The sequence below is a fragment of the Colletotrichum aenigma genome, assembly GCF_013390185.1.
Source record: "Colletotrichum aenigma strain Cg56 chromosome Unknown KSG_Cg56_contig06, whole genome shotgun sequence".
NCBI classification, from domain to species: Eukaryota; Fungi; Ascomycota; class Sordariomycetes; order Glomerellales; family Glomerellaceae; genus Colletotrichum; species Colletotrichum aenigma.
The window spans coordinates 4,231,980-4,251,823 of NW_023500912.1; the positions used below are offsets into that span (position 1 = coordinate 4,231,980).

Below are 19,844 nucleotides of genomic sequence, written 5' to 3' on the forward strand. Positions count from 1 at the left end.
CTCCGGCGAAAGTCTCAGGGACACCATCACCAAGTGCACGGTGAGTAGCCCCGCATCGATGATGGCCCCCGAGCCGTTGTGGCAAGGATGACCAGACAACAACGGTCGCATCTCATCGATCAAGAAGGCGGGGTCGGAACCATCGCGAATTGTTCCAGGCCTGGCTGATTGCTTTAGACCACGAGTCTGCGTTCAGTTGCCGATTGGATGAGAGGAGGGATTTACGTGGACGCGGCTTGTATCTGGCGGGGTATGAGGAGAAGCTTCAGTTAGACAAGATTCGTTAGGCGCATGCTTGCGTTTCATTAATTCACCTCCCGATAGTGAGACCAAATACGCATTAATGATGGCTTGTACCTATAATACTGCCAAGATGCGTTATTGGACGACATGATCAACTCTTTGATCGCGGTGGCTTTTTATTGTGAGATGTGTTACGTGCCCCTGTCTTATGTTAGTGAGAGAAGGGCCTGAGATAAAAAGCGACGTTATGACGTGGTCGAATAGCCCCGTTCAGTGCAAATAACATTGTAATCCATAAAAATGCGGACAAAAGTTGAATCGACTAAGTTCTCCTTCATACTGGGACATACAAGGTCTTCTCTCATTCAAATGAGAGGTCAATTCACTCATGCGCAACTCATACGTTGAGAAAGACACTAACTGCTAGAGGCTCACGACTTCACTATCTTCATCGCACAACCGTTGGACCAACTTCATGTCAAGTTTAACTCAATTATATATTACGTTTATCGTTAACAATACTTGAGCTATTAAAATAAGCATCAAATCATCCTTGAAGACGGCATTGGCGCCGCTAGAGCTTGTGACGTTCTTGGCCGACGCTGCATCGGCGGATCTGTCAGGGTCGTCTCCGACCGGCTGAGTGATCCAATCCTTGGGGATTTGTGTAATGAAATCGTACCAATAGTCTCCCATGGTGCGATATCCCTCATCTGAGGGATGGATACAGTCAGAACGTAGGATGCCGTCGCCTAGCGCCGCAAAATCAACAGCAAGAACGTGCTTGCTAGCATTTCCTCGCTGCTCCACAATATCCGGGATGAGTCCCTGGAAGACCTCGGTCTGGGGCCGCTGGTCTGCAACGCAGGTGTTGATGATCTGCGCGACAAGAACGGTGGCATCCGGGCAGGCCTCGAGCATCTGGTCGATCAGGGCCCCGAGCCGTGCGGCGGCGGCGGCAGGGTCGTTGCCTTCGGTGGAGATGTCGGGGTTCGGGTTCATGTCATTGGTGCCGGCGTGGAGCAGAATGACGTTTGGGCGCTGCGTCAGGGATGGAGGGACGTTATCCGCAATGTACTGGATCGTTTTTCCAGACCAAGCAGCCTTGAACATGGTAAGCAAATATGAAATATCGGTGAAGCGGGAGATGCACTGCTGACTTACAAAGTACGGAACGGTCATGTTGCCAAAGGATTCAGTTCCGGCGAAGACGACGTCATTGGCTGGGAAATGTTAGATACCGCTCTCATGTGAGTGAGTGAAGAACAGATTAACTCACCAGACAGGTTTTCTTGCAATTTCAACCTGTAGCCATTCCCATCGGTGCTGAGATACCCCACGGTGACAGAGTCGCCGACGGGCAGGATGCGCAGCTCGACGCCGTCCTTGATGACCTGCCCCGCGGCGGCTCCCGTGTAATTGAGAGAGTCAGTGGCGAGGGCCAGCGGGGCAGCGAAGGCGACAGCACTGGCGATGGAGAACCTCATAATGACAGCCGGGAGCAGGACGAAGGACGAACAGACAACAACACAAGACACATCATGACAAACGGCGCTTCAAGAGGGGTGGGTGGCAGCTTCATATAGCGTCGGGGCTGTCGCGCTCGCCATTTCGAATGGACGGGTGCGGATACGCCCACGACGAAGGCCGAACGCCAACGGGGTGACAAGGTCATGACAGCCCAGTCCAGCCCAGGGCATGCCTCGGGCTCATACTCAGCCCAGTCGCTCTCCCCACTCGCAACCAACATGAACGGGCAATTTCCAAAGGGTCAATGCCAGGCAGACATCAGCTTCCTCGTGGGAAATGCTGACATGCTGAGGGCAAACCGCCAATGGGAGACGACGGATCCAGCTGGAACGGAGTCGATTGGTCGCATTGAATGAACGAAAAGTCCGCGAGGGACACAGAAAAATGACCCATCGTCTTCTTGGCCCCACCGACGTGCCAAGGAGTTCAAGGACAAGGCCTGTCATGAATGGAACTGCTCCTCGCTCCCACACCACCACGATGAAGCAAATGCTGCGTCGGCCAACGTGATCAGGACGATCAAAAGCCGTTGAACGGGCTTGTTCTCCTAGTCTCTCCCTTACCGCGTCGCCCGCCGTGGCTAGCGATGATACCTGCAGAACAACCCTAAGCAGGTAACGGTGCCAATGGCTGCGACGGGCCGCGTAGCGGGCTGCCGGCAGTTTGCCAAGGTGGCTGGACCGAGGCGCCCAGGAGGCACAGGAAGCGCAGTTTAATCCCGCGACTGCCTTCTCGTCTTCTCGTCACGAGGCTGCGGACGAGAGTCGGTGTAGCCGGGCGTAAAGGAGAACATGGGGGATGATGGAGCCTTCTCGCAACTTGCCGCTCCAGTGATATCGGCCATCGGGAACAGTTGATGGCAAAACTTAACATTAAGCGCAATGCTAAGAGCAGAATGTCCAGCGTGCGTGAGCTCACTCGGCCCGCTCCCTGAGTGCCCCTGCGCCCACGCGAACACCATTTCTGTGCGCCGCCCGAAGCCGCTGCCGCTGCCACAATATGGCGCATGAACACCCCGACATGAGATGGAAATGCAGCAGAGCAGCCCTCTACAGCACAGTCCCTTGTTCATTCCTGCTCCCTCAATGGGGACTGTTGCCTCTGTCTTTTTTTACATTTCGCCAGCCAGGCAACAGGCACAAACCATGCACCCCCAAGAGCATTTGCCGAGAAAAGGGGGCTCAGCTCTCAGCACTGCATGTTTATTCTAGCGTCCCAGCGCATGAAAGCTTGGGTCTCGTTTGTTCAGGGTTGACCAGATGAACTGCAGTTCGGAAAGGAAGAGCTTTTCCTGATGACATCCTCAGTCTGTCCCATGACTTTCTCTCTTCCAACTCTGCAGACTGCAAGAAACCATTTTCGGGCCTTGACATCATGAGATCTGCCGCTAAGGGCGATCAACCCTCCACCGCAACGTAGAGACATACTGACGTCGCCTAAGAAGCCGTCCTTCAGTGATCGCCGCGATCAAGCTCATGTCCTCCGCAGAAAAAAACCGACCAGGGGCCCCGCCAGCGCATCTGTACCGGTCCACCACCGGCACCTTCTATCCGGTCCTCCCGGTCATCTGACGTCAAACACGCGGGTGCCGGTTCAATGATGATTTCTTGGCCATGAGTTGCGATGGCATCTCGTGAAGGCCTATTTTCAACATCACCATGCATCTTTGAGACCACCAGACCGCTCGATTAGAAGTCTGCGTACTCAATTCTCATACATGCTTCATACTGGTATTGCCGATCGCAAGCGTCGTCATCGTCGTCGTCGCCATGAAACAAAAGCCCCTACTTCTCGAATCAAACACAATGAGGAGAACCGTCGCATGCAACGCCGATGTCACCTCAACCACCTCCTCGATCTCAGGATGCCCCCAATTTAGAGAGGACCAGACCTAGTAAATGTCAAAGCTACAGACATGGTTAATATTTTGCGACCGCGATAGTTCAGACGCCCGTTTAATCTTTTGAGTTCCCTAGCACTGCAACGCGCGTTGAGCGTCCAGTCCTTATCTCCGCGAAAATATTCCGCAGGAATGAAACCTTCCTCTTTCTGAGATGGAATTGAGATGAACTTATTGAATTGATAAGAGAGGAGCGAACATACAAACCTTTACATTGGCTTACCTGCCCGCAAGAGTTATTTCCCCCACCAGAACAAGCTGTCTACTGATGTCGACGACGCTTATTCTTCCCAAAATTACACTTCTCACAGCCATCCATGCACGGGTCTCGAACCACAATGCAATCGTAGATAACCTCGCCATTCTCGGCGACACCAAATGGTTTGGGCTGTGCATCTGAAGAAGATCCCTCGCCGTTATCAGCCTGTGCTGGGTTAGCATCATCATCAATTACATTATCAAAGGGCGCTGCAGCATCCGCGCGCGGGATGTCATATTCAAATTCCATTCCATCCCCTGGATCAACTGCCGGCTCCGAAGGTGCAGTTTGAGGGGCTTGGGACGGGCGAGGTGCTTGGGTAGGGAAGGTAGTACCGGACTGGCTTAAGTCAAAGAGAGCGAGAGCAGCTTCCTGGCGAGCCTGCTCTTCAGCTCGTGCGCGTTCTCGGGCAAGTTCGTTCTGTTGCATGGCCGCAACAACGGCGGCGGCGCGATACTCACAGAGGTTTCCGGGCTGACACTCGCCCTTGGAGCAACAAGTCCACTCACCTCGGATCCAACGATTGCGGACCCCAGTGACGTTCATGGTGATATGAAGCGGCATCGCACCTGTCTGGCCAATTGGTTGCATGTAGGCTGGCTGGATGTTAACCACGCCGCCGTGACCGATACCTAAGCAGGCGGCGCAGTGTATGTGGGTTGGGAAGTTGGATCGTGTCATAATGTCTCGCGATGCGGTCCATGAGAGGATGTTGTTAGTCTTGGCGTCGGGGGCTGCGCGGTAATCGGGGCATTGATCGGGACGCTGGCTCAGGACCAGGCGGCCTAGACAGTTGGCATCTGGACGGTAACCCATCTGGCTGGCTTTTTGACAGAGGACGTAGAACGGATTCGGTGTAGGAATGAGGCGGAGGAGGGGTAGGCGGATACCGTGCTCCTCCGAGCGACAGGCCGAGGAGCAGCAGACGAGGAGCTCTTCTAGCTGTTGGCACATGATTGTTGTTGATGTCAGGTATTGTCTGGTTCTAGGGATACGTTAGTCTGATGATCTTCGTGCTACTCGGATATGTAAATCTGTATTCTGTCAGCTGGTTGGTAATGGCCAGAAGGTTCCTGCCAGAAGGCGATGCATCCAGGTTCATCCAAATTTTATGATAGTCGTTTGGGTATACAAGCAACTGAAAAAATAAAGCATGCATCTTTCCATCATAATACTTGAGAAAGAACAGAGAATCAGTTGCGAGACAACGAGACTTTGGGTTAGACGAGCAAAGCGCACAAAGAAGCATAGATCTTAAAGTCCTTGTTTATGGACGTTGATTTAGCATTGATCATGGAATCACAGAGATTCGCAAAGGGACGCATTGACTTCACACAAAGAGACCACTCGTGAAGGTGCTGTGCATGCACATTGTCTAGACCTAGAGAGAAGAAAACAAAGAGTTGTTATCTCCGCGGAATATCTACAGACTTGGTAAACACCAGCTTTCTAGCTAGCCAGCAACCGAAGGTAGCACCTGACACAGAACCGTCGTCTCCTCGATGGAACACGACAGTCCAATCGCCGGGGGCCGGTGCATCCATCCCGCGCGGACACGACATCAACCAGACGTCCTGTCCGATATACCTCATAAGATGAGCTGGACCGTGTCCCAGATAGCCGTTGAATGAACCAAAAAGCATCCCGCCTTCGTTTCGGCAATGGAACGTTGACTCAATCTCAGCGCAGTAAAAGTCGCCACCAAACGCAGAGTAATTAACCGTCCCTGCTTGCAAGATGCGGGACGCCTTCAGGGCCCGATTCTCCTTGACACGATGAATCTTGAGCTGATTCCCATCAATCTTGGCCACCATCCCAGGCGACTCGGCGAGCTTCGGATCCTTGAGGCTGATCGCCTCCGCGGACCCGGCGTAGGAAATGTTAACCTTGCCCTTCGCGCCGTGGGACACGGTGATGGCGAGCTGCGTCTTTTCGTCAAGGAACGTGCCGAACCAGCTTGCGTCTGCGTCCACCCGGGCAGGTTCAGATTTCTTCAAATCAAGCAGGCCTCGGATGATTTCCTCGGCTGGCGCTGCTGAGCCGCCCTCGTGGTTGAGCAAGACGACAACGGAGATCCGTTCTTCGGGAGCATGGACTCGGTAGAGACGGAAACCGCGCAATGCGCCGCTGTGGCCGACTACTTTGACGCTTTCGATCTTGCCGTGGCCCAGCCCTTGAGCATAACCTGCCGGTGTCCCGTCTTTGTACAGCGGCTGCTTCAAAGCCGCTTCGTACCAACTACCCCGCTCGGTTGAGATGCGGTCCAAGTATTGCTCGTACGCAATCATATCGTTGAGCGAGGCAACAACGCCGGCATCGCCAGCCCACTCGATCTTGTTATCGGCAGGTAAAAATCCGCGCTGCTCATCTCCTTCGTATCCGACACACGGAGGTGGCAGCTGTGTAGTATCGGCCGTGAGCCGTGCGGTCTTCATCTCTGCCGGGCCAAAAATGCGTTGTTCAAGCAACGAAGCAATCGAATTTCCGGTTACTTGTTCCACGATTCGGCCCAAGATGTGGAAATTTGTGTTGGCATATGAGTACTCCATACCGGGCTCGAAGTGGAACGACTGGAGTCGCTCAATCATGAGCTTGCTGTGGTCCGCAATCGAGAAGCGGTCCTCCGGCTGAGCTCCCCATAGCACGCTTAGAGCCCAGTAATCCCGGATGCCCGACTGGTTGTTGGCCAAATGGTCAATCGTCAGGGCTCCATCACGGGTCAGTTTTGGATGCAGAAGTGCTGTCATCTTGTCTGAGAACTTCGCTTTGACGTCACCCTTGTCGGCCAAGCTGGCGGGTGGATTGTGCTCCAAATCGTACATGAGAGCGCATAGCATCTGCTTTGAGATTGAGCAGATTGGCAGTAGAGTTTCGGCAGTCATGGGGACCTTGCGGACGAGGTCGGCGTAGCCCCAAACCCGTTGCCCGATGAGCTTGCCGTCTTTGAGTACGGCGATTGCGCCGCCCGGCCCCCGCACGCGGGACGGGATGCCATCAAGCAGTTGTTTTGTGGCTTCTTCGGACACTGGCATTCTTGCTGTATGATAAATACTATGATCAAGTGGTTTCGGAGACTGGGAGTTGATGTGCAGTCAATAGAGTTAAGGCCGGGGTGGGTTGTGTTTGATAGGATTATCAAAGCGACCCATAAATCAGCGTGCACTGGCAGTGCTTGCGTTCAATCATGTGACCTTGTGCATGACACCGGATTCCTTGAGACTTCGATGTATTCACCATACTATGAGGTTATTGATGATTTAACGGAAAGGGCTGAGAGACCAAAATTGGGCCAAGATAGTGACCATCTAATATGCGATTCAGATCCTGATTCCTCCAGCGGCTCGCCTCACTCTTAATTGTTTCCGTAGGGGTCAAGGGCAAGGGGCCGAGATACGTACACCTTAGCGGGGTTGGGTTGAACAGCCGCCCTCCTTCAACTTGCATCTCTACATCCGACTTTCAACATCCACCACCCAACAAACCCGAAGGAAAAGGGGAAAAAGAAAAGAAGAAAAGAGCACATCATCAGCCCCTTTTGCCATTGTAAGTTCAGAAAGAGGAAAGAAAAAAACAGTTGTCCTGGTATCTCCGGCCATGAATGACCCTCCCCTCTTATCAGACCTGCTCACTTCCCTGCTCGAAGTTCCGGATGACCAGATCGACGACCCAGACGAGAATCTAGACCATGACTACAAGGAATGGGGATTCAACATTTACCGCACTGCCCACGGCGGCCCCGACTCGGACAGGGCGTGGGAGGCACTCGTGGAAGATGTCCGTACCCACGTACGCCTCCAGATCCAAGGCCGATACACCAATGAGAACGAGGAAGAAGTCGAGGCCGCAAAGAATCTGATGTCGCTATTCCGTCTCAGCGTCCACTCTGACCCCGAAACGCTCCAGGGAGCCGACTTGAATCGACTCCGTCAAGTCCACGCCGAGAATGTCCGCAAGGGCAAGGCACTTTCGAACGCGTGCTGGGCTCTTAGACAGATGTTCTTCGTCGCCGACGGCGAGGTGCCAACCGACGTCGCTACCGGGGATTTTTGGATCAAATGCGTCGAGGCGGACTATGTGGCCTCGCGACACATCGGTCGAGACCGCAGCCGTGTGCCCCAGCAGTACTTTGGTTGGTTCAAGATGAAATCGAACCGCTTCATAGAGCTGTGGTTAGACTTGCAGATTCACCATCTAGAAAGCATTGCGCCTCCTACCATTGGCGGGATGCATCTGGAAACATGGCATGGGGATGACCGCCTCTGAGTCTCACGTTTTTCTTCTTTCTACTTTCAGAATCTCCGCCGATACAAACGAAGAGAATTATTTATATATATATAACTACCAGTCGGATAGGGATGCTGGAACCGCACCGGATGAACACGTAGGTTAGACCGTGGCCATCGCGATGAAAACTCGCCAACCGGCCATTCACAGTTCGCTTTTCGACCGGGCTATACCGGACTGGCAACGGAAGATTTCGGACCCTTGAGGGCCGACCAAGTGGTAATGGCGGATGATCGTGGGGAACCAGACTTGTAGACAGCAGATGGAAATGTATTTTCGTATTTCGTGCATGGTGGGAAGGAGGGCGGATGTGATCTCAAGTGTTCCCACAGATAGCGTGAGTTCAAAGTCGGCAAACTGACCCATCAATAAAACGAAGCTATGCCTCGAGCTCCAAGCGCCATCCGGAACCTCTTTGCATACAACAAAGGTGCGATAAATAGTGAAGGGTTCAGAAGTCGATGACAGCATGGATGTCCTCATCGATTTGCTACCTATCCATTGAAACGGCACTTCGAAAATTACCGCAAGGTGGTGCATGCAAGCCAGCCTTGCAATTAGCAAAGCCACGGTATTATCCAGGGCCTTTTGGAAAAAGGACAGTTTTGTTGGTATTAAGACGTTTTCTTGGCCCTCATCAATCCCCTCGATACTTAGATGAACAGGTGGGAGAAGCCTTCCATGTGGAAATGGCTCATTCCAAAGAAGCGTTGAATTATGTTGATCAATTTTTGAGTGCGTTTGGTAAAGAAGCAAGTCAAAGTCTTGTTAAGAAATATGAGGGCTTGATTAATTTGAAATAATGAGCAACCCATTGGCTTTCATCACTTATGCCTGATCCAGCGCCTTGTAGATGATCTTCGCATGTTCTTTCAACGCGTCATTACCTAGTCCCGTCATTGACATCTTGTTCATGACATACGTAATGGTGAGTTTCCTGTCCAGGTCCATGACAGCGAAAGAGCCGCCCATTCCTCCCCAGAAGCAGACACGTCCGTTCGGCAGCCACTCGCTTACGGCTGTGTTGCCGTCACCAGTAATTCCGTACCCAACACCGAAACGAAGAGGCATGTTGGTGACTAAATCAACTCCATTCGACTGCTCCTCGAATATTTTGGCAATCGTCTCTCCCGACAAAACATTCTTCCCGTCGACGCTCCCACCAAGACTGATGGCTGAAAGAATCCGCGCAAGAGCTCGGGCATTGGTGTGTCCACTTGCTGACAGAACATGGCCTTGACGCCATGATGCGTCATTGGCAAAGTTTGACGGGAAAGGCATTGGATTCATTGTTCTGAAGGTTATTGAGCCAGGTTGAGGGCCAACACCGGGGGGAAGCTTGGGAAGAGGAGCCGGGATGACGTCCGATGTTCGTGGCAGGTCGCGCTCCACAACACCGAATTGGAAGTCCGCCCCAAGAGGCGCCACAATCTCCTCCATCACAAATTCCTGGAGTGCTTTCCCGGTTGCACGACGTATAATTTCGCCGAGAAGATGGCCGAAAGTCCAGGTATGATAGCCGGAAGCCGAGCCCGGTGTCCACCAAGGCGCTTGTGCGGCAAGTTTGGCGTTGGCCTCGTCCAAGTTGGAGATCTCCTCAAATGAAAGGGGACGGTCGGCATCCCAGCCTGAGACTCCAGATGTGTGCGAGAGGATATGGCGGATCTCGATGTTCTCTTTGCCATTCGCGGCGAACTCTGGCCACAGTTTGGAGACTTTGTCGTATATTGAGAAGACTTTGCGGTCGATGAGGATGAGAATGGCGAGACTCAGGACGTTCTTCGTCGTGGAGAAGATGTTGACGATGGTGTCCCTGTTCCAGGGTTGGTTGTTCTCTTTGTCGGCGTAACCACCCCAAATATCCACAACATCTTGGCTGTCGAGGTTGACGGCGATCGCCGCGCCGACTTCTTCCCCAGAGTCAACGAGTTGTTTCAGATGAGTGTGAAGTTCTTTGAATCTGGGATCGCAAGGGCCCTGTATTTCAGCCATTTGATGATTTTTGTGTTGTTGAGAGCGTCTGTTATGTCGAGATTTTGGTTTTGTATGCCATGATTAACTGTTCTAGAATGAAGTTTCCAGAGAAGCGATGGCTTGCCTTCACAGTGTGTGCCGATGTGTGCTCTTGGCAGATGCCCAATGTGCAGAGGCTTGAGATCTAAATACCAGAACTCGTAGACTCAACCCGGAAAGACTCTCAACTCGCCAGCCGTCATCTCAAAAAGTCATCGGCGGTTTTGACACCGATGCACCGCCGCCCGGAAGAGCCCACATCGGCGCCGGGGCTCCAACGCACCGTGGAACTTGGGGCTAAGACGACTGGGCAGGCTTAGCGAGCCGATACCGTCTTACGGGCACAGCAGCCTTCCGTTGAATTTTCGCAGGGCGAGTCTTGTGTCTTACAGAAGGATTCGAACCCCGGAGCGGTTCATGGATTAATGCGGCACAGCTTTTCAGCTCACGGAGCTGTTCCTGAGCGTATCACATTCAATCCGACCAGAGTCGACGAAGACATCTCTTCTTGGCCTTTGCAAATTGAGATGTTCATTTTCCAATCATGCACACGCGCTTTTGGCCCATATCAACCAGTGTATGTCAGATTGGAGTGAGCAGTTATGAGTCATCATGAACAAGCTGACAGGTGAGTCAATCATAAGCTTGGATGGCTGGGCTGCAGCTGCCTTTTACAGCGTTAGGCCCATTTTCCAGGGTCAAGCCTGCTCGATGTGGTAGCGCCTTCTGGTTGACATCTCAACTGGACTCAATACAAAACGACTTCACTTCTTTCAACTTCCAACCTTCTGTCTACTTCAGACGCGCATCGCCTCTGGGAAAGCCAGCATCGTCCGGGCTTTTGGAAGATTCCTTTGGATTGGCAGAAGCCGTCCTAATTACAACCACAATCACCACCCAAACCAAGTCCCCCAATCATGGACGAGCCGGTCGAGGGCCAGCAGTCAGGACTCAACATCTACACCCAAATCGCAATCTGCTTTGCAGTCGACGACGACTCTCTGTACCCGAAAATCACCAGAACTCTTGAAGATGGACTCAAGAGACTAGCCGAGAACTTCCCATGGATCGCAGGCCAGGTCGTCAACGAAGGCGCCAGCGAAGGCAACACCGGTGTCTTCAAGATTCGACCGTTGAAGGAAACACCACCCCTGGTCATCAAAGACCTTCGGAGCGACCCTTTAGCACCAACCATGCAGGGTCTCAAGGAAGCCAACTTTCCCTTCAGAATGCTCGATGAGAGCGTCGTTGCGCCCCGACCGACCCTGCCCATCGACCCCGCGCTAGCCTCAGAGCCAGAACCTGTCTTCATCACGCAAGCCACATTTATCCGCGGTGGCGTTATTCTCACGTTTCTGGGTCAGCATCAGACATTAGATGGTATCGGTCAGACTCAGATCATTCACTTGCTATCGAAGGCATGCCGCAATGAGCCATTCACCGCCGAGGAGATCGCCACCGGCAACATGCCGAAGCACAACATCATTCCCTTGTTTGACCACGACATCCCCGATTCTGAAGTTGCAGCCTTCCGGAAAACTGAACCCATCGAGGGAGCTCCCGCGGGCCCGCCAAAGTGTGGATGGGCCTACTTCAACTTCCCAGCCAGCTCGCTCTCGTCTCTGAAGAGCCTCGCTATGAAGACGATCAAGTCAGGATTCGTCAGCACTGACGATGCAGTCACCGCCTTCATTTGGCAATCGGTATCACGGATTCGCGCTCCTCGTCTCAATGACGAGGATGAAGTCAAGTTTGCGCGGGCCATCGACATTCGCAAGTTCCTCAATGTGCCGCAGACCTTTCCTGGGCTCTGCCAAAGCATGACCTACAATTCTTTCAATCTCAAGAAGCTCATAGAGGCACCCTTAGGCGAGGTTGCATCCGCCTTCCGATCTTCCGCCGACCCACAGATGGTGGTCAAAAAATTTCGTGCCTTCGCAACGGTGCTGGACCGATCCGCAGACAAGAGTGTCTTCTCCTTCACGGGATCGTCTGAACCTTACAAGGACATGTTCTTCAGCTCATGGGTCAAGATGGACTTGTACAAGAACGATTTCGGCCTCGGCCTCGGCAGACCCGAGTGTGTGAAGAGACCGCAGTTCACGCCCGTGGAGAGCCTCATGTACTTGATGCCGAAGACGCCGGATGGCGATGTTGCGCTGGCTATTTGTGTACGAGACGAGGACATGGAGAAGTTGAGGGCCGACGAAACGTTCTCTAATTACGCAACGTATATCCCTTAGTTGGCAGGTAGAATACTATTAAGAGAGACTTCAGCAGGGAGTTAAGAGGGGTTCAAGCCAAATAGAACTTGGAGTCATGATCAATCAAATGATACAATTGGACTTCAAAGAGCGGCATTACGAGACAAGAATAAATGCTCACACACAACTCGTGTCCACTATGTGTATTTATGATGTCATTTTATCATAGGCCATATTCCCGGATGGGTAAAGGGTACATCTATTGATTGCAGGTAGGCTGCTGACGACTGAAACTGTTGCGAAGTCTTGTTGAAGAGATGATTCGCTGACAAAGAATGCAGCTGTCGTATTAACGTAAACTGATCTGGTCCGTATTCACTATATCGACAGGTGACGTAACCGGTCGGAAAGGCATAAGCAAGTGGCTAACTACCTAGTTGCTGGCTATGCTCAGTTAGCTCAAATATGAGCCTGATACTGCTCTGCATGTAAGCGATGTGTTATACGAGAAGTGTGGAATCCCGTTAGCATGATAGGCTCTCCTTCCGCTTATGGCGTTCTCGTCTGGTGCAACGTGTCGTTCATTAACTGGGCTCAGCAAAACCAAACCATGGAGCTCACTCAATTCAATGAGCCGAGTCTTACACCTCTCCCGTGGGCATTATCGTTCTGCAGGAACGATATGACAGCGATTGGCGAGACCTCTCCGCCCCTGCTTATGGCTTGCTGGCAGAAGCTTTCCCTTGTTTCAGAAATTCTCGCAAGAGACTTAGTTTACTTGTCAGACACATTTCCCGGCTACTCTAGAAACGTCTTGTGCTCTGGTCGCGATCAGGAAGGTAATGGCCGTGGTGTTTGGCGAAAGCAGTCATCACTTGGACGAGCTTTGTTTAAGCTTGCTTGGCATATACTACGAGTGAAGGGTGATCTCAAGCCTGGAAAGCTTGGATGACCGCCTCAAAAGAAGTCTGAATCCTGTTGCGGTTGAATAAGGGTTCTTTTACCAGCGGTTTGGTCCGGCCTTAGTGTGTTTTTGGGCTCGCTCGTAGATCCCCGACCGAGCTAAGCCCTTCGCGTCCAAACCTCGAACACGCGATGTTGAGCCACCGACTCACAACTGGGCCCTAGTCTCTGCGCCTTTGAGCACGGGTCAGCCCAAACCTCGTTTACTGGGCGCATGTGGATTACACAGCCGGGGATGATCGCTCTTTCAATACGAAGCTTTCGAAGACAAAGTGGCGGTCATGCTAGGAATCTCCGGAGGATGGCGGCTGGAAAGCAACCGGCTCCGGGCAACAGCGAACAGACAGGCGACCCGACAGCTCGTTCCGCGGGATGAATGGGAACAATATAAACAACGTGGAGAATCATCGATATGTTGGGCTTTCTTTCTATCAATCAATCAAGTCTAATAGGGTCCATTCTCTAAAACCCTATATACTATCTTTAATCTACTAACCCACCATGTGGTCTTCAGTCTTTCTCTACTTGGCGACCGCCACCATTCCCTTTTGCGCAGCCAACCCGCTGCCTCAAGATGTCAGCACCAGTAGTAAAGTATCGAAAAACACCCTCCAAGGGTGTCTCAACGCCGCCAAGGCACCAATCAGCACCCAATCTTCCGGGGATTGGTCTACCCAGTCTTCACCGTACAACACCCGCATCGCCTTCACCCCGGCCATCATCGTGGTCGCGACCGATCCGAGCCACGTCCAGGCGGCCGTGAAATGTGGATCTCAGTACGGGTACAAGGTCACCGGCAGGGGCGGCGGCCACAGCTACTCGTCGTCCGGGTTCGGCGGCGAGAACGGCCACGTCGTGGTGCAGCTCGACATGATGTACGCCGTCACCCTTCAATCCGATAACACCGCCGTCGTCCAGGCTGGTGCCCGTCTCGGTCACGTCGCGACCGAACTGTTCAACCAAGGCGGACGCGCGATCTCGCACGGCAGTTGCCCCGGGTAAGGTTCTCCACACGCAGGCCCCTTCGAAAAAGAAAAAGAAAGCTGATGAAAGATTGGCCCGGTCAGAGTCGGAGTTTCCGGGCACGCTTTGCACGGCGGATACGGTAAGTCGCAAACATTGCTTCTCCCCTACGTCATATTTCGACGTTCGCTAATTGGGCCGATCAGGGCTGTCTTCGCATGGATATGGTTTGGCCCTTGATTGGATCATCGAAGCGACCGTTGTCGTTGCCAGCGGCAAGATTGTGAAAGCCTCGACCACGCAGAACGTCGATCTGTTCTGGGCCCTACGCGGAGCCGGGTCGTCCTTCGGCATCGTGACCGAGTTCAAGTTCAACACCTTCCAGGCGCCCGATGTCGTCACCACCTTCTCGGTCCCTGTCCCCTACAACAAGAACAACCAGCTCGTCAACATCCTCGTCGCCTTCCAAAAGTACGCCGCCAACGACATGCCCGCCGAGATGAACATGCAGGCCGCCGTGAACCTCGACGGCGTGCACATCAACGGCCTCTACTTCGGCGACGAGGACCAGACCCGCGACGCACTGTCAGTCTTGCTCAATCCTGTCAAAATCGACATTGACACCGCCGACATCCAGCAGACGGACTGGATTGGCCAGTTGGAGCACTACGGCGGCGACCCGCTTGACGTTACGGGTCCACAAAGTGCTGTAAGTTCGGCGTTGCATGTCTTATGCTTTTAAGGCACAGTGTGCTAACCCGATCTTCATTGGATAGACCGACACCTTCTATGCATCAAGCCTAATCACCAAGGAGGTACCAAAGGACGGATTCAAGGCTTTCGTCGACTACCTGTCTAGCAAGGCCAAGTCGGTCAACCGTGGCTGGTTCATCTTGATTGACGTCCACGGCGGCAAGAACTCCAAGACTGCTCAGATCGATGCGTCCTCGACAGCTTACCCTCATCGGGATAAGTTGCTCTTGTGGCAGTTCTACGACTCGTCGTCCGGCTCTGCATACCCAACCAACACCGCTCAAGGCGTTGGCTTTATGCAGAACTGGATGGCCGCCGTCTCAAATAAGCTTGCCACCGGCAGCTGGGGCCGCTACGCCAATTACGCCGATTCCCAGCTCAGCAACGCTGACGCGCAGAACCAGTACTACGGAGCCAACCTGCCTCGCTTGAAGTCTATCAAGGCTCAGTACGATCCCAAGGGTCTGTTCACGTACCCACAGGGTGTGAGCTCATAATGCTAGCGTTGGATGGAGAGTAGAGAGAGCAGGGGAGTTGAACAGTTGAAAGCTCATAGACATATATCGTTATAAACATAAACAGATTCTTTGACATTCATATCTCATCATCCTTGTCTACCAACGTGAAAAACCAATTGCTTCTGTCTCGGCTTCGATGCTGACTTCCTGGTGGATGGTTGGCCATCGCTTCCAAAAACAACGCCACCCAGAGCCCCTTCCGCATCACTTGTGTTCGAAAATACTATCTGCAGGCCCCCCAAAGTACGGTCGCGCTCTGGCCGCTGTGTGTCATCTACCCACCCAACTCGTAGGTTCACAAGGTCTGCGGCGGACTCCATATCCTGGAGGGCCTGTTCCATGTTCCCTAATAATGTCTTGCATATCACTGTCAGTGGCACTGCATGTGATAAATGACACGTCGGCAAGACTTACGTCGTCGGATATTAGCGCCATCATCTTGGTTATCGTGTCGTCGAGGATGTTCTTATCCCTCATGTTCACCGCCATACACCTCGTGAGATTCTCGCGAAGGGCAATTTTATACATCTCTGCGTGAGTCTCCAATATTTCAGGGTGTGTAGCACCCATTTTGAGGTAAACATGCCGACATGAGAAGAGGCACACACTGGCAAACATGCCAATGTCTGTGTTTGCCTGCCGGATCCAGTGCTGAGATACGGCAGTCCAAAACCGCTTGGCCTTTGCAGGGGAAATGTCAAGGCCCATGCCAGGTGCTTGTCCTATCCGGCTTAATACGTTTTCTTCTATGACTGAACAGTGTGAGTTAGCATTCTGTCCTTGCATGAATGGGATGTAAGACAGGCATCCAGGGTGTGTAATATGTGGGATGATGGATAAGGTGCATCTGAAAAAGTACAGACACCTCTCGCGTGTGTGTGAAAACACCCCTGGACCCAGACTGTCAGTAACCAATCACTTACAAATTTTGCACAGCTCCTTTTCGAAGCTACTGCTCTTTACCTTGGACACATTGAAGGGGTCTCTGTCCCCAGCGTCCAGCAGCGTGACGGGTCCCGGTGCCCAAAATGGGCCGGCCGATGGTCCTGACCGAGAGGCCAACATGGCATGTCGTGGCTCCAGTGCTCTGAGGACCTGGGTTCCATCATAGAGGTAGCCGTTGCTGCTTCGTGCGAGACGCCTGGCCTGCGGGTTCTTGGCCGCATGGGACCTGACCTTCCTTTTCCAGGTGGACGAGTTCTGCTCATCAGGGTGCGAGATCTGGCAAAAAATGAACGGCTTCCCCGGCGCCGCGTCACTGGCCTTCTGCCTCGGCGACATGTCCGGCGTAGCGATGAGGGCCGGTCCCAGTATTCCGAGGAAACAAAAAAAACACGCCCCTTGGAGCAAACCCTGGCTCTTCTGACTCTCCTTCCTCCGTGCGCACGACCTCGTTCACAGAGGCGTCGTCCACTCGGCAATGAGAGATTTGAGGCCACCTGACTGGACGAGAGGTGGACGAAAGAGGGGTCCCGGTAACGGTCAGCTTCCTTGGGGACCCGAGGGAGCGGGTTCAGGATAACGTGAGTGCTTCCGTGAGAGGACGACAGTCGGAAAGTGACACGCTGTTGGAAGAATCAGGCGACTGCTAGCAGCGCATATGCCTATTCGGGATAATGTGTGTGGTGGCACAGAGGTCCTTGCTTGCTTGGCCTTCGAGGTACGGGTAAAAAAAAACAAGATCCAAGTTCCAACAAGCCCAACACGATAGAACCGGTGAGGAGGGGGCGTGCGGCGAAAGACTGAGATGATGGTCGAGAGGAGAAAAAAAGGGGACTTCTGCGGCAAATTGAGCTCACACTGTTGGGAAAGCAAAAACGTGAAGCTGGCTGCGCTGCCTGGTGGTGTTGGTGGTCGGTGGAAACCAACGACGAGCATCCACATCCCTTACATCCCCTCAATTGTTGCCCCTCCCTTGCTCTCAGGCGCCTTGTCCGACGGAACGGGGCGGCATGTGGACTCAGCGGAGACGAAAACATCAGGCTGGCCAATTGGCGTCTTTTGTCGGTTCTTTGTGCAATCATCCCGACTCCGGACGGTCTTGGCAAACTAGCACTGTTGGATGACGACAAGGGTGATTCATTGGTCCAAAGCAGTATCCTAGAAAGGCATAGTCACTATTTGACGACAAGGGGTTTGACTGGGTCTCTTGTTCTGGTCTGGCTGGCTTGACTGATTACCTGATATCGGAAAGACTTTGTGCCTTTCTCTCCGAGATTGAAAATGTATCTTCAAGAATCCCGACTCACGATGGATCAAGTTGCGCGGCATCAATGGCATTGAGGTTACAAGTACTCCGTACCAGAAGAAATAAATACATAATGATTTTATTTTGCTCAACAGTCTCGATCTTCGGGTCACCTTGTTCCACGTTTCCTACCTCACTCCACCCCCACAATCGAAGTCTCTGTACTAACCTGATTCACTTTCGCTCCCAACATGCCTGACATGTGGAACCCGTCGACTGACATGCCGGACCTTCAGGGAAAGGTCGTAGTGGTGACCGGCGCGAAGTAAGTTGGTCGACTCATGCATGTCATTGAGCGTCACGGGATCTGACTTGTCCTAGTTCAGGCATTGGTCTTTCGTCCGTCAAGTACCTTGCTCTCCACGGTGCGAGAGTGTACTTCACGGCAAGGACGGAGGACAAGGCGGAGCAGGCCCGGCAAGCCATCCGAATCAGCAACCCGGAACTCGACCAGGATCAAGTGATATGGCTACCCCTTGACCTGCCAAACTTGAAAAGCGTTAGAGCAGCCGCTGAAGAATTGAAACAGAAGGAGAACAAGGTGGATATCTTGAGTGGGCTGACCCTCCTCCCCTCGGGTGGCCGGGCATATGCCTAATCTGACAGCGTTTTTACAGTTAATAATGCTGGCGTTTGCACTGCTTCAACGGAGACGGCGGGCCCTGGCTGGGAATGGCACATGGCGGTCTGGTAAGCAACAAGCGACAGGTCATCTTTGCCGTTACCATACACTGACACCCGTCAAGCCATGTTGGCCATTTCGTCTTCACGAACAGCATACTCCCGCTCCTCAAGAACGCCACGAAGGAAAAGAATTCTGACGTGCGAATCATAACCCTGAGCTCCAACGTCAACTATGCCATGTTCCCGCAGAACTACAAATTTGTCTTCGACTCTCCGTCCTTCCTGGGGGACCCCGTGCCTTACTACCCACTGCACTGGAGACTCGCTAGCCGGCACATCTTCAAGGTGGACATGATTCGATATGGGGCTGCCAAGGTTGCCAACCTGCTGTTCGCGCAGGAGCTGCAGCGTTTAATGGATGAGCAGGGGGTGCCCATCCTCTCCATTTCGGTCCACCCCGGTGGCGTGGACAGCGACGGCTGCAAGGAGATTGGCGGTTCCGTCTTCTCACTTGTCAGAATCTCATCATTCCTGACGGTTGATCAAGGTACCGTGACACCGTTGTTCGCAGCTACTGCAAAGACGGTCCGCGACAACGCCCAAAGCTTCAAGGGGAAATACCTGGAGCCGTTTGGAGAAATTGTGAAGCCTCATCCAGTGTCAAAGGACGAAAAGCAAATCAGGGGAATGTGGGACAACACAACCAGTGAAGTAAACAAATATCTCGCCGATATTGGGCTTTGCCCGCTAGAGAGCTGGTAGTGAAGTACCTTGTCACTCGTGTGCATCTTGATTTAACATGCAACCACCAGCGTCCTAGGACCAGTCTCCGTGGAGTTATTGAGGCAGGATGACGATCGTGGGCCAGCAATGAGAATAGGTATCACAGAATGCGATTAGATTGATTGATGATAGATCAGCATGTTTCGAAATTTATCACAACTTTAGCAGCTCCGAAGTGGGAGGCTTTTCTATGTGCAGGACCCAACTGGGGAAAGTACTCGACAGCGCTGCATCAGAAGTTAGCCTGGCTATCGTAGCTTTCCGGATCATCGTCAGAATAGATGTGCGTTTGATGAAGAAACCCTGACTAAAAGCACCTCAATGGTGTCTAGGCCAGTCTAGGAGCTTTCATTCAACCCCTGAACATTTCTTTTTCGGCCTTGTCACAAGATCTTCGTTTCAAGGATAGTTGTCTCTAAATGACAAGTTTCATCGTCTCATCTAGAATTCCACTGCTACACCACCATGCACTCGTCATGCACCATGATCTACTTGTCGCTTTTTTGTCAGAGCCCTACGAGCATGAATTGCCGACGCGTTAGAAGCCCGCCCGTGTAGA

The 19,844-nt window shown here is 52.7% G+C and overlaps 8 protein-coding genes across 8 annotated transcripts; 4 read left to right on the top strand and 4 right to left on the bottom strand.

Moving 5' to 3' along the window:
• Window positions 1-732: 732 nt before the first annotated feature.
• Window positions 733-1,730, bottom strand: CGCA056_v010144 (uncharacterized protein; the record flags this gene model as incomplete). The annotated part of the gene is made up of 3 exons (XM_037325391.1): window positions 733-1,347; window positions 1,408-1,466; window positions 1,523-1,730. The coding sequence occupies 3 exons, from the start codon at window positions 1,728-1,730 to the stop codon at window positions 733-735; spliced, it is 882 nt and encodes a 293-aa protein (XP_037176446.1).
• Window positions 1,731-3,935: 2,205 nt separating this feature from the next.
• dap (D-aminopeptidase) lies at window positions 3,936-6,964 on the bottom strand (the record flags this gene model as incomplete). The annotated part of the gene is made up of 2 exons (XM_037325392.1): window positions 3,936-4,917; window positions 5,520-6,964. The coding sequence occupies 2 exons, from the start codon at window positions 6,962-6,964 to the stop codon at window positions 3,936-3,938; spliced, it is 2,427 nt and encodes an 808-aa protein (XP_037176445.1).
• A 562-nt stretch (window positions 6,965-7,526) lies between these two features.
• CGCA056_v010146 (uncharacterized protein) lies at window positions 7,527-8,195 on the top strand (the record flags this gene model as incomplete). The annotated part of the gene is made up of 1 exon (XM_037325393.1): window positions 7,527-8,195. One exon carries the CDS (start codon window positions 7,527-7,529, stop codon window positions 8,193-8,195), a length of 669 nt encoding a protein of 222 aa, XP_037176444.1.
• Window positions 8,196-9,044: 849 nt separating this feature from the next.
• lact-2-1 (Beta-lactamase domain-containing protein 2) lies at window positions 9,045-10,208 on the bottom strand (the record flags this gene model as incomplete). The annotated part of the gene is made up of 1 exon (XM_037325394.1): window positions 9,045-10,208. One exon carries the CDS (start codon window positions 10,206-10,208, stop codon window positions 9,045-9,047), a length of 1,164 nt encoding a protein of 387 aa, XP_037176443.1.
• Window positions 10,209-11,146: 938 nt separating this feature from the next.
• CGCA056_v010148 (Trichothecene 3-O-acetyltransferase TRI101) lies at window positions 11,147-12,472 on the top strand (the record flags this gene model as incomplete). Its single annotated transcript, XM_037325395.1, has 1 exon — window positions 11,147-12,472. One exon carries the CDS (start codon window positions 11,147-11,149, stop codon window positions 12,470-12,472), a length of 1,326 nt encoding a protein of 441 aa, XP_037176452.1.
• Window positions 12,473-13,897: 1,425 nt separating this feature from the next.
• sorD-7 (FAD-linked oxidoreductase sorD) lies at window positions 13,898-15,609 on the top strand (the record flags this gene model as incomplete). The annotated part of the gene is made up of 4 exons (XM_037325396.1): window positions 13,898-14,394; window positions 14,464-14,501; window positions 14,566-15,068; window positions 15,136-15,609. The coding sequence occupies 4 exons, from the start codon at window positions 13,898-13,900 to the stop codon at window positions 15,607-15,609; spliced, it is 1,512 nt and encodes a 503-aa protein (XP_037176451.1).
• A 244-nt stretch (window positions 15,610-15,853) lies between these two features.
• On the bottom strand, window positions 15,854-16,911 carry CGCA056_v010150 (uncharacterized protein; the record flags this gene model as incomplete). The annotated part of the gene is made up of 4 exons (XM_037325397.1): window positions 15,854-15,857; window positions 15,913-15,986; window positions 16,045-16,382; window positions 16,554-16,911. 4 exons carry the CDS (start codon window positions 16,909-16,911, stop codon window positions 15,854-15,856), a joined length of 774 nt encoding a protein of 257 aa, XP_037177075.1.
• A 1,158-nt stretch (window positions 16,912-18,069) lies between these two features.
• On the top strand, window positions 18,070-19,264 carry CGCA056_v010151 (putative oxidoreductase; the record flags this gene model as incomplete). The annotated part of the gene is made up of 4 exons (XM_037325398.1): window positions 18,070-18,143; window positions 18,200-18,432; window positions 18,496-18,568; window positions 18,625-19,264. The coding sequence occupies 4 exons, from the start codon at window positions 18,070-18,072 to the stop codon at window positions 19,262-19,264; spliced, it is 1,020 nt and encodes a 339-aa protein (XP_037177094.1).
• Between the last annotated feature and the right edge of the window lie 580 nt (window positions 19,265-19,844).